Source organism: Limulus polyphemus, unplaced genomic scaffold (assembly GCF_000517525.1).
Source record: "Limulus polyphemus unplaced genomic scaffold, Limulus_polyphemus-2.1.2 Scaffold6805, whole genome shotgun sequence".
In the NCBI taxonomy this organism is placed as follows: domain Eukaryota; kingdom Metazoa; phylum Arthropoda; class Merostomata; order Xiphosura; family Limulidae; genus Limulus; species Limulus polyphemus.
The window spans coordinates 19739-34136 of NW_013672415.1; the positions used below are offsets into that span (position 1 = coordinate 19739).

The following is a 14398-nucleotide window of genomic DNA, read 5'->3' on the forward strand; positions in this document are numbered from 1 at the left end:
TAAATTTTGGGGTGCAAAAGTGCGTCTTATACACCGAAAAATACGGTAATTTGTTGTTACTGTAAGTTGTGAAACAAACTTTCAATATAAGTAGGTTGCAGATGAAATGTGCCTGTATGGTTATATATACGTTTACAGCCGACTTTTCTTAATTTCCTCTTTTCGTTGTTTAAATTAATTCGTTCATCTCTTCTTTCTTTAATATGTTTTAAATCAGTATCCAGGATGTATACTGTGAAACAAGACTACATGATGAATGTTTTCATTAAAGAATTATCTGAACACTTTCCTTGTTTCCATGACAGTTGGCGTGATTGCAATAGTGATATGAAATAGACTCGGATCATCAAGCCTTGCGATTCTTCATGATGGTTTGAGTTATAAATATCCCCTTCAACAGTGTCCGGGAGGGGGTACTTAAATAGCTTAGGCACAGTATCTATCACCTCTCTAGAAAGCAATTTGGGCTAGCAAATTTAAACATTACCCCCTAAGAGAGATGTCTTTTCTTTTTTTTTTTTTTTTGGCAGAAGTGGGATAAGTGAAATAAAGCAATGGACGATTTGCATGTAATAAACGTAACGCTTTGGTTGTGTAGATAAAATACTGCAGTGCATTGAGTTGAATAATAATGTGACTTCAGTAATAAATGTGTGACTCGAATAATACTCATAATTTCTTACAATTTGTACGTGTGCATGACATAGCGATGTGTATGATTTCAATATAATTTTTTAATTGTGTACATGAATTATAATGAAATGTTACTTGAATATCACTATTTATTGCATCATATATAGTATCACGTACCATGTGTATGTGTAAAGAACTTACATATCACCATTTGACCAATCATGGAGATATAAAAACTACAGAAAAAATTAACTTTAGAGATGCATTTTCTATGTTTATTTCCATTGAATATGTTTAGTTTTTATTTTTATTTTGTGTATGTTGATCATAGATATACACTGACATGACATAAACTGGAAATATCTTTTTTTCGCATTCATGGAAGTTATGTAATTATGTATATCTACCTTAAGGTAGTTTCTAGCCCATATTGAATACAGTGGTGAGTCGGGTGTGGCCTTCATGGTTAGATTGCCTGGGCTGATAATCCATGGTCTCATGGTTCATGTACCGTTCCCACAAAAGCAACGTTCCGCACTTTGGGGCCATGGCCAAATCTCAGTATTTGGTCAGGTAAAAGTTGTCCAAAAATTATCATTGAATACTGTTGACTAGTTGTTTTCCCTCTACTCTATTGATTCAAAATTAGAGACAGGTGTAAGAAGATTGCCCTGTGTAGTTTTGTGCGAAATTCTAAACCAACCAAACAAACAATATAGCGATTTATATATCAAGTATCTGGATATTTTCAAAGTAATCTCACGAACATATAACGAGCTGTAAGTGTTTTATTCCCACGGGTGTTTTTTTTTTGTTAAGAGAATGGATTGAATAAACTTCCTTTTTTATAAAATTGAAAAGATTCGTTTCACACACATCTTACGCAAGCTTTTAAAACAACAAATTAAATCTCATGCTGTGAATAGGTAATCTTAGCTTCCGAAAACATGCACCATTTACACTGTTGGCTAACTTTGGTAGAAGATATTTATATCGGCTAATACCTGAAGTTGATAACATGTATCAAATATTCTAAGTAAATCATTGTAGCATATGTGACGAGATATCGATTGAAAATCACATGTGATTAGTATGTTTTTAGAATCATAACGTGGAATTAACATAAAAATTAGAAATATTTTCAGACATTTCTCGCGTTATTTATTATTGGCTAGCTTTCGACTCCCATACTGGAGCCTTCTTTGGGCCATAAAACATCAACCAATAACATATTTTACCGTGAGAAGTGGCTAATTTTTTTTTCAAGCACGTGTAATATTTATTTTGAGGCAACTGCTTTAAAATATTAACCTATTTATTTAAATCGTTTTACTGGCCGAGATTCAGTGTTCATATTTTCAATATTTTGAAGTTCATTAAAACATCGTGTCAGCGTTATTGAATAATACACTGGCTTTGAACTGAAGGTTGAAGAGGAAAAAGAAAAAGAAAGAAATGGATTTTGTCTAATAAACAAATCACGTGACTGAATAACGTGCGCTGTAGAAGTATATACTTATATGTAAATTATACTCGACGCCGTGGCAGTTCAAAGCTCAAGGACGATAGTCTACAAAATGTGTGTGTGTGTATATATATATATATTGTGCCATCTAAGCGAACAATGAATGCAGTATTACCGGTTTATCAACTAAATATTATACCAAAGTTATAACACCAACGTCGGAATGCTAACCTTTGTTAAAGTTCCTTTTGTAGTTATTAGAAAATTTTCTTGTCATTCTTAATTTTTTCGATTGTGTGTCGTGTGAAAGAATTTTTGGGAAAAAATTCCTCTACACATTTTAATTTTATCGTTTTACTCCATGGCAAACTGTGAAAGAATAAATCGCACCTTTGTCATATTAGCTGTATATATCATATATATATATAGGTGTTTAGTTGTGTACGTGATTAAAGAAGGGTTTTCGAAGAAGTTGGAAACTATTATTTTGCTAGAATCACATAGACCTAATATGTGATAAGCACCTAGTTTATTGCTTTACTGAATCTTCAATTAATTTGTGAAGTATGTGCACTCTCGTTTCTTTTCATCCAAAAGGCATCTGATGTTCATTGTTTTCAATAGCTGCATCCTGATATTTGCAGGAGGGGGGGGGGGCAGAAAAATTATGCGGCGAAAACACGATAGTTACCCCAAAAATGTTGTATATCTGTATTGATATTTATCAGTGTATTTTAATAATAAGAAGAACAAATATTTTCACTCACAATATCGCTATTTGGTAACGGCCCGGTATGACCAGGTGGTTAGGGCGCTTGACTGGCAATATGACGGTCGCGGGTTCGAGTCCCCGTCCCACCAAACATGCTCGCCCTTTTCAGCCGTGGGGGCCTTATAATGTGACGGTCAATCCTACTATTCGTTGGTAAAAAAGTAACCCAAGAGTTTGCGGTGGATGGTGATGACTATCTGCCTTCCCTCTAAATTAGGGACGGCTGGCGCAGATAGCCCTCGTGTAGCTTTGCGCGAGATTCAAAACAAACAAATATCACTATTTGGTTCAGCTCGGGTTAGTGATAATTGCATGTATTTGGCTGTTTATCAAATTTTCCTCTTGTCCTCCGGAGAAATAAATATATTACCATCAATGTTCAGCTGTTGTTGTTTTTTACCCATCTTTTCACTGTTTTTCAAATTCATATTTCTAGTTTTCCACTATTATTCTAGTTTTAATTTTTCATATTTTTCACAAGGCCGACCTTTCACAATATAACTATCAAAAGAGAAGATATTCAGTGAACCAGTAACCCCAAAACCGTGATCAAGTAACTGTTTTTATACAGGGCATAAATCTACAGAAACGAAAAAAAAACCGTTTTAAATTAGTATACCTAAAAGCTATTCTTACATCTTAATTTATCCAATTTGTTTTCTCCACGTTACTAAGTTGTTGAGGCGTTTTTAACGACATTATTACTAGGCTCCGGAATAGTGCTTTCTCTTTCGAACTAGAATGATTACAGACAACAGCAAGAGATTGGTCCGCCTTAGTGTCGTCTCCAACAGATCACAGTAGCGTAACGGTGGCTTCGGGACGCACTTTTTTGTAGGCGTGAGTCGAGGTCGTGGCGAATATAACAAACTAGATACAACACTGATGTAGGGGAACGCGGACCTCAGTATATGTTTGTAATCTTGCAAGCAGAGGGTCACTGCACTCGTTTATATATAATGGAAAAACTATAATTCTGCTCTATTACTGCTTGAAATAGTGTTCTACTACTTATAAAGTTACAAAGGTCAGTCTTAAAACCTGTGTGTGGAAGTTAACTATTTTGTATGTTTTTGTATCTTTTTTTTTTCCTCCATTTTTCTTGTGTGAAGTAGACACTTCTCGTATTATTTCTTTTCTGGTTTTATTTGTGACATGAACAGAAATACGCAATAAGAATTCTGGTAGTGTGAAAATAGTACAAGTTTTGTGTCACTAAAATAGTGAGTGGTATTTGATAAAGCCCCTTTTTTTCAGCACAGGATATTTTCTTTCCTTCAGTCAGTTTTTGTTGTTTGCAATAAATTGGCATAATTTTTTACTTCTTTCATAGCAATGTTTGTTCTGTGTTTACTTTTAGTATTTGCATATGTTGTTAGTATTGAGTACAGTGTTGTCATCACTATTTTGTTTTAGTTAGTTATTATTACATTCGTTACATTATTATACTTTGGTAATGTTAATATTGAATAATGTTTTGATCTATAATTCTCAGATTCAGGACATTAATACAGTGTGTATTGTGTTTTGAAATGTCTTTTAATTGCCAGTAATCCAGTCTGTTAATTTATATAGAAAACAGTTTTCTAATTCATGATATCAAGAAACCCACTTCAAAGTCATTCATAACCTGATGATCACCTAAGCAGGTTGAAACGTTGTTACTTGTATTGTGTTTTTAAGTAAAAGTGTTTTAATACCCATATCAGCTGTCTCTACTACAGTTATATAATTGTTATACTTAACTTTTTTTTAGTTTCTTGATACCTTTAGAGAGAGCTAAAGGATCAAAGAAATAAGCAGGATCATTAGTGATCAAATATGACCACAGTTCCTGAGAAGCTCCTGGAACCACTGGAGGGAGGAAAGATCAGAGAAAAACTGCGTGCAACCTGTATGTCACGTTCCAGGAAAACTGAAGATGATCAAAAACGAGGACCTCTTGTGAGTTTTTTTTTATAAATAGAATGTTCTGTAACGTTTATAAAGCTTTATAAACATTAATTTATTGTGCTGTACTGTGTTAGCTAGTGTATTGTTAAACCTTAAAACATTCTCACTGGTGTATATTTTCTTGTTGATCATACATATAGGTTACTTGGTATAACACTCAAACATAGCAAAAATAGAGCAGGATGAATAAATTCCTTAATTATTCTTAAACCTCAAAGTGATAACATTCCACTATGTAGAAATGGTGTTTACAATGCATGTATTCAGTCCCCATCCCCATTCAATCAGTGGATACCTTTAATTAATGTTGTTTCATTGAAATGGTTAAACATTTTGAAGTTGTCTGTACAGTGCACATACTCAGTTCCTTTATTCAACCAGTGGATACCCTTAATTGATGTTGTTTCATTTAAATGGTTAAACATCCTGGAGTGGTCTGTACAGTGCACATACTCAGTTCCTTTATTCAGTCAGTGGATACCTTTAATTAATGTTGTTTCATTTAAATGGTTAAAGATCTTGGAGTGGTCTCTACAGTGCACATACTCAGTTCCTTTATTCAACCAGTGGATACCTTTAATTAATATTGTTTCATTTAAATGGTTAAACATTTTGGAGTTGTCTGTACATTGCACATACTCAGTTCCTTTATTCAGTCAGTGGATACCTTTAATTAATGTTGTTTCATTTAAATGGTTAAAGATCTTGGAGTGGTCTCTACAGTGCACATACTCAGTTCCTTTATTCAACCAGTGGATACCTTTAATTAATATTGTTTCATTTAAATGGTTAAACATTTTGGAGTTGTCTGTACATTGCACATACTCAGTTCCTTTATTCAGTCAGTGGATACCTTTAATTAATGTTGTTTCATTTAAATGGTTAAAGATCTTGGAGTGGTCTCTACAGTGCACATACTCAGTTCCTTTATTCAACCAGTGGATACCTTTAATTAATATTGTTTCATTTAAATGGTCAAACATTTTGGAGTTGTCTGTACAGTGCACATACTCAGTTCCTTTATTCAATCAGTGGATACCTTTAATTAATGTTGTTCATTTAAATGGTTAAACATTTTGGAGTTGTCTGTACAGTGCACATACTCAGTTCTTTTATTCAACCAGTGGATAGCTTTAATTAATATTGTTTCATTTAAATGGTTAAACATTTTGGAGTGGTCTGTGCAGTGCACATACTCAGTTCCTTTATTCAATCAGTGGATACCTTTAATTAGTGTTGTTTCATTTAAATAGTTAAACATCTTGGAGTGGCCTGTACAGTGCAAATACTCAGTTCCTTTATTCAATCAGTGGATACCTTTAATTAATGTTGTTTCATTTAAATGGTTAAACATCTTGGAGTGGTCTCTACAGTGCACATACTCAGTTCCTTTATTCAATCAGTGGATACCTTTAATTAATGTTGTTTCATTTAAATGGTTAAACATCTTGGAGTGGTCTCTACAGTGCACATACTCAGTTCCTTTATTCAAGTCAGTGGATACCTTTAATTAATGTTGTTTCATTTAAATGGTTAAACATCTTGGAGTGGTCTGTACAGTGCACATACTCAGTTCCTTTATTCAATCAGTGGATACCTTTATAACAGATAGTGTTTTGTTTTGATGATAAAACATCTGGAGTGGTGTGTACACTGCATACACTAAGATCCCATGTTCATTCTTCCATGAGTATGTCTTATTAGAATATTGTCTTATCTTAGGAAAATTATTTGTCAACAGTGACATTTTCTTTGCAGGAGATTCCTCTGCTCCATTCTCAATCCACTCGATGTAGTCAGAAAACCCTCAGCAAATTTTACCTTATAAACGTAATTTCATCTAAACTTGTGCACGATCAAATCTTTCTTTAACTCATCTTTCTTTAACTCGGGATATCCATTAATGTATTATCCTGAAAATAGAGGTTAGATAAAAGTAATTTTATAATGAGGACCAAGTAATTTTAAATTTGGAAATTTTGGCAAGCAACATTGTAATTAGGACTCAATAAGCTTAAAATTAAAGTTTTATATGTCTAGCTAACCCCTCCAACAATGATGGAGCTAGCAGGACCATACTTGACATGCGACTTATGATGTCCTGAGGGTGTCCTTATCTATATGGCATAGCTCTCCTACCAAGGGAAGCTTTAATGCCCCCAAAAAGGTCAACTAGATATTATGGGGATCAAAAAGTAACTTTCAGAGTCACTGGACCTGAATCTGGCATCATAATTTGTGTTTCTTCCCCCTTTTCCTCAGGATCTTAGAGGTACCATGTTTAGCTTTGTATGTATCTCTGTCCAGCCAATTCCTGCTACAGGTTTGGAATTAGCATGATCAAGTTTAGCATGTGAACTTCAGCTGGCCCAGGGAAGATGTCCTTAGCTGTATGGCATAGCATCTGCACCAAAGGAGGGCTAAAACTTGCCTAGAAAGTTATCCAAGAATGATGAGGGTCAAAGAGTGTGTTTTCCTGGATGCTGAACCTGATTATGGCATTATATATTGTGTTTCTGGACCCTCTCAGGATCTTAGGAGACACCATATTTAAAATTGTGTTCATACCCCACTGATGCGTTTTCTTTGGGATATCTATAGAAGTAATTGTGGATAATGGAGGAACTTTATCAGCACACTGGGGCTTCTGTGCTTCATGAGGCCTTGGAAGCCTGCTGGAGAGCATAGATTTTCTATACTAGTTATTTGGATATATATATATTAAGAAAGTTTTGCAAATCATTTTTACTTGTTCTTGTTGTTTTTGTTATTTTTTTTAAAACTCATTAGTCATCAAACTGTCATATTGTGTAAAAAAAAAAAGAGAGAGAATTTTGTTAGAAAAAAGAATCCACAAGTTGTTTAACATTAGGTAACCGAAACAGTGAATAAATGAGTGTTTATTTCTACAATTTTTAGCGAGAGAAAAATGTATTTAGATTGATCACACCAGATTTAAGAAATGCCACTATCTCCTTACTTTCAAAGTAAAAGATATTAATTAATTTATTTTATTCTACTGGATGCACAAGTCACAGAGGTTCTAGTCCTCCCCCACTGGATGATTCAGACAAGTCTACAAGGAATTATTTCTACACATACACACACCCCCTAATCCCATAATTCTATTAATTGATCTAAGGCTTCTGGGACAACTTTCCGAAATGCAACATCTTTGTAGTATAATAAAGTCTTTAGAAGGCAGCAGAAAGAATCGAAACACATTTACAATTGAATATATTAGCTTCTTATATGTATTACACCACTTTGAAATGTTTTACAATAACTAATTCTGTAATCTTCCTATATTACAATAAACTGAGTTATGTGAAAACCAACACATCTCAGTTAGATTCAGTGTAGTTAATTCATATATTTTGTTTAATTTCGTTAGATAAATTTAGTGGGAGTTATGTATTATGAGTAGGCAACTTAGTATTTATAGGTTAGTAAATATGGTGTGTGTTGTTTAGTACAGTTACAGAATTTTATGTTGTTTGTTATAACCATTAGATTTATGGTTTAAGGTTGTTGTTGTTAATACTGTTAACTAAATTTACTGTATTTGTTATTCAACGTGGTTGGATACATTTAATGAATGTTGTTTTATTTAGATGGTAAAACATCCTGAAGGAGTGGCTGAAATAAAGAAGACTATGCTACAGGTAATCTTGATATTTGCTAGTTTATATAAAAGTATTTAATACCTTTGATTAATGATTTTGTTTTATTTTAGATGTAAAATTTACCAGTGTATTTAAAACATTGAACTGATTACAGCAACAAAAATATAAAATTAACTCCCAACCCAACAATGAACTCTAACAGTTCTAGTAAGTAAGATAACTCAATATTTTTTCTGTTTGTATAAACTTTTTTTATAAATGCTTTAAATATGGTTCTTAGTTGACCAAAGTGAGCTTAGAATCGTGCTAATACTTTTGAATATTTTATGTTACTGATTTCATCATTTTGCCAGTACCTTTTAATCTATAACTTATTCAAGCTCATGCATGTTGTTTTACAATAACTGTCTTGCTTGGCAATTACACTGGTAGAATAAAATGCATCTTATTTATCCAGGAAAACACTGTGTCAATTATAAACATGACAAATAAAAGATCATGTAGAACTCCTTCACCACCAAGAAGCTGTTCAAAACCTTCAACAAATCTGACCAAATTAGCGAGTTCTCCTGCTCTGAACCTTCTTTGTCCTGACAAGCCACACACAGAAGCATTAGTACCATCCAAGGGCATCAATCAGCCATGTTCACAACCATCATCTCCAGGTCCTATTCTAAGGTCCCCAATCAGAGTTAAACCAGTTCCAGTAAGCATTTGTGGTGATTTCAGTGTTTTTGTTATTTTCATATCTACACAGAAAAGCATGGAAAAATTGTGTTTGTTGACTTTATTCAAAATTGTATTGAATATCTTTCCATTAAAAAGGAAATTTTCTTGCATTTTAAAATGAATCACTCTATTGTGATATTTTGAAGATATACCTATTGGAACAATAATGCACTCCCTTGATTCATTCTGCTTTTCGCACACGTTATATGTGCAGTTTCTTCGGTATGTTATATTTTAAAATGTTGCATGTTTTTCCAAAAATATTTAGTATTACATCATTTATTATAGTGTGATCTAGATTTTTTTTATCTGAGAAAGTTACAAATTACATCTTTCAGAGACCACCATCACCTTCAATGCACTTGAATGAAAGAAGAGCTTCATCCCCAACAAGTGGGCCTAATCATGAATTGATGGAAAGAATACGTGAGCAGATCTCTAAAGTTCAACGAGCAAAGCTATACTTATTAAGACAACTTGGTCCATGTTCTTTTTGGTTGTTGGAGACTTGCCAGACCAAAAATATAAAGTTATTATTGGACCTCAGGTATTTGGCATTGTTTAGTTTTATTGTATTCACAAGCTTTCGATCTGTTACATTTCAGAGTTACACTATTTTTTTATTTTAAACAGAAAAATATGTATACATTTTAGACAAACCTCTGAATGACTCAGTAGCTGGCATTAGAAAAGCCTTTTTTTTCTTAAGAATAAGAAAGAAATGAGTCACCTTCTATTTCATCTTCACAAACAAATTACCCATTTGCACTTCCATAGGCTAAACATACAGCAAGGCACTGTTATGTGTAATTTTGTTACTATAAACAGATGATCATCAGCTCCTGTTGACAACTTTTCTAATAATATGAAGTATGGCTTGTAACTATTCTTTTCGGTCTGGCATGGCCAGGTGGTTAGGGCGCTCGACTTGCAATCTGAGGGTCGCGGGTTCGAATCCCCCTCCCACCAAACATGCTCACCATTTCAGCCGTGAGGGCGTTATAATGTGACGGTCAATCCCACTATTCATTTGTAAAAGAGTAGCCCAAGAGTTGGCAGTGGGTGGTGATGACTAGCTGCCTTCCCTCTAGTCTTACACTGCTAAATTAGGGACGGCTAGTGCAGATAGCCCTCGTGTAGCTTTGCGCGAAATTCAAAACAAACCAAACCGTGTCAAAAAAGTCTAAACACATTTTAACGTACAGAAACAGAACATATCCTTAACCGTTTTCTCTACATTTAAGATGAAATGGTTCAACTTATAAATCGCCTGCTCTCTGCACTAATGTTCCAGAAAATGGTGCATTAATCTTGTTATGTATGCCTTAAGGTCCTGTATTATGAAAAAATAAATCAGTGTACATATTATATAGAGTATATCGACAAAAAGGAACAACTTATAGTGTGTTTGTATTTTTAGTAAAATTCAAAAACAAAACTGTTGTTTTATACAAAAACATTTTTTAAGCTTTCTTCAAACTAACCTTTTTTTAAACTTTTAGTTAAAAGTTCAATTCGTTAATATTTTTTATCTCACTAATAAACTTGACTATCTGAGAGGAATCAATAAAATGCTTTCTATAGCAAAATGGGTTTCTTTGTTGTTAAGTGCAAACCTATACAATGGTTATAAGCCCTAAGTCAAACATACTGTTGGTGTGAATGTGCTTTGTAGTCACTATGTGAACAACCTATACAATGGATAGATGAAGTGAAGAAGTGTCATTGGCCACTACTAAATTTATTTATTATATTGCTGAATCACCGGACGGCAGTAAAATGGAAAAGGTTTTAAAATTCATCACTTAATCTCTTAGTTACGTTTTTGCCAAGTAGTTTCCAGAAAATTGAACTTATTATACTTTTATTAATTTCACCAGCATTGGGTAGAAAAATAACCATCAGAGTTGGCACCTTAATGAAGTAAGAAGTCATATTCAAAAATATTTCCCTAGAGTATATACAACTTCCAGACTGAAGCAAGATCATGCTTGTTATTAAGAGTACTTGTTAAAAAGTATTGCAAGACCTTGAATCAGCAATTAAATGATTTAATGAAAATTCTGCTTTGTATGTAGAGGGATGAGTACGTTATATTAAAAGGATTTTGAATACGCAAATAAGAAAATCACATGACAATTATGATCAATAAAACAAAATGTATCAGAACTATATTTAACACTGATTAGGGTTTCGTAGGTAGTGTGATGCCACTGAAAATTGATTGCGTTTTGGAAGGGTATATAACAGCCCTTTCTGACTTAAAATATTAATACACTCAGATCACAATGATGTTCTCAGATTGGGAATTTCAGAATCTTCAAAATATGGATATCCCTTGTACTTAATGGCATTGAAAAACAAAGGAATATGGATCATCTTGAGCACACAGAACCACCCATACAGACACTTGCAACAAGTTACACTCCAGCCAAGGCAAGCAAAGTGCACTGTCTTTTAACAAGTGAGAATCCACTAACACAAAGGCCAGAGGCAAAATACGTTCACATTGTATAGAAAACAGTATGCAATATAATCAAGAATGTTCTCCCTCTGGAAAAGTGACACAGGCCATGTGTACACAAATTGCTTCCAAGACATATCCATTCAACTGTCTCATACCTCAAGCAGCTGGAGAATGAAGCAAGTATTCATGCTCTTCCATAATAAGACATGTCCTTCAAGTTGCTGAATGCAATTCCCATGGATTTCTATGTGATCAGACTGTTGAAATGGGTTCTGGGAAATTCTCATCCTTCTACACTAGATGTATCATGGAAAGCCTGCAGGGAGGAGTGTGTCCTTTAGACATGACGTCCTTATGATGAATCATTTTGCAATGTAAACTACACTGCTTGGCCATTGTTAAGATGTGCAGTCATCAGATAGTGAATGACCAGACATGGTGACATGGACTGCAACAATGTGATGAGGCTCCAAAATGATTTTAACATAATGCACTCAACCTCTGCTGTGTGCTCCAGTTCTATTTCACCACATAAAAGACAGAAGAGAATAGTTTGTTTGTTTGTTTGTTTTGAACCCGCGACTCTCAGATTGCAAGTCGAGCGCCCTAACCATCTGGCCATGCCGGGCCCTTTTTTGACACAAAATTGTACATTAGAGGTAATTGTAAACTCGACTTATCCAACTTCCTTATTTTCATCCGTTACATAAACGTTAGTCCCTCAATGGCTCAACAGTAAATCTGGGGTCTAATAACGCTAAAAATCGGTTTCGATACCCGTGGTTGGCATAGCACATTGATTAGCTTTGAGTTTAAACAAAAAAACGGACGTAAACGTTAGGTATCAGCCTCTCCCTTTTTCTTTCTGTGTTTTTATTTATTTGATGCGTATGGATACACTTTTACCAATATCATTATTAAACTACTTCCAGGAAATAGATTCAAAATGTTTACCATGCTTTTTACATGCACGTAAATTGGTCCCATTCATATATTTATTTATTTATTTTGACATAATTTGCCGTACGGTGAGCTAATACGTACACTAAACTTTGTTAACTTTATCTGCTATTTTTGTTTATTGTTATGGGTACGACTGAAACCACTGGAACAATAACTTGTGTCTATTTTTCTTTGTGTTTTTGATTTGAAGGAGCTCTGACGGAAGTCCTGCAGACGCACACACACACGTCATAACTTATGGCTGCCTTCCAAATATACACTGTATCTAGGTTAGTCCACGCCCGCTATTGCAAAGAACCAAGCCCCTTATTGTTTTATAGTGTATATATATACTAACAAGCTGTTTTCTTCGGTTTCCGCACGACTACGTGAACTTTGATAACACTTGCGATATCGCAAATTGCTATAACCTTCTTTCAACTTGTGATAACAAATTCCGGTTGTTGTCATTATCATTACACATAATATTGTTATGTGTTTAGGAGTTAACTGTAATTGTATATCCATATATATATCTTTTTATATATAGTAAGAGACGTTATTTGTAATTGACGACTTTAAGTTTCAATAAGTCTATTAAGAACTGGAACATTTCTACAATAAATGTTCCAGTATAAATATTTTGCTTTTACTCCACAGTTGGAACATCTCTCGTTTCTCAAGAATCACTACACGATAGGACGACCCTATTTACATAAGTATTTACTTTATTTTTCATAGCAATATATGATAACATCTCTGAAATCTTACACAACACCCTTATAAATCAATATCGCGGACACTTCATCCATCTTGATAAGACTTAATATCGTGACGTTATGGTATACCTTATTGCCAGTATTATCGTGACATTGCAATATAATTGAGTGTCCAATTGTACCATAACGTTACATTATAGCTGAGTGCCCGATTGTACCATAACGTTACAATATAGCTTAGTATCCGATTGTACCATGACATTATAATATTGCTGAGAGTCTAATTGTACCATGACGTTACAATATAGCTGAGAGTCCAATATATACGATATAGCTGAATGTCTGATTGTACCATGACGTTACAATATAGCTTAGTATCCGATTGTACCATGACATTATAATATTGCTGAGAGTCTAATTGTACCATGACGTTACAATATAGCTGAGAGTCCAATATATACGATATAGCTGAATGTCTGATTGTACCATGACGTTACAATATAGCTTAGCGTCTGATAGCACCATGACGTTGTAATATAGCTGAGTGTCTAATTGTACCATGACGTTAGAATATAGCTAAGTGTCCGGTAGTATCAGGATTTTACAATATAGCTTAACGTCTGATAGCACCATGACGTTAGAATATAGCTAAGTGTCCGGTAGTATCGGGATTTTACAATAAAGCATAGCGTCTGATAGCACCATGACGTTATAATATATCTTGGCGTTTGTGTTACAGTGGAGTTACAATATAGCTTCGTGTCCGACAGTACAGTGACGCTACAATGTAGCTTGTTGTCCGATAGCACCATGACGTTATAATATATCTTGGCGTTTGTGTTACAGTGGAGTTACAATATAGCTTCGTGTCCGAAAGTACAGTGACGCTACAATGTAGCTTGTTGTCCGATAGTACCATGACGTTATAATATATCTTGGCGTTTGTGTTACAGTGGAGTTACAATATAGCTTCGTGTCCGACAGTACAGTGACGCTACAATGTAGCTTGTTGTCCGATAGCACCATGACGTTATAATATATCTTGGCGTTTGTGTTACAGTGGAGTTACAATATAGCTTCGTGTCCGACAGT

General features: G+C 34.2%; 1 protein-coding gene across 2 annotated transcripts in view; it reads left to right on the forward strand.

The window, feature by feature from the left end:
- Window positions 1-14398, forward strand: part of LOC106474087 — a 29913-nt gene that overhangs the window by 10228 nt on the left and 5287 nt on the right. The window contains exons 1-5 of one of the 2 annotated variants that reach the window (XM_013934775.2): window positions 3637-3897; window positions 4627-4814; window positions 8438-8488; window positions 8907-9155; window positions 9517-9725. In XM_013934775.2, coding sequence (XP_013790229.1) covers window positions 4692-4814; window positions 8438-8488; window positions 8907-9155; window positions 9517-9725 — 632 coding nt within the window. In that variant the 5' untranslated portion in view covers window positions 3637-3897; window positions 4627-4691. Of the gene's footprint in view, window positions 1-3636; window positions 3898-4626; window positions 4815-8437; window positions 8489-8906; window positions 9156-9516; window positions 9726-14398 lie in introns of those variants that run through there. The other variant, XM_022402468.1, reaches the window with a different exon arrangement.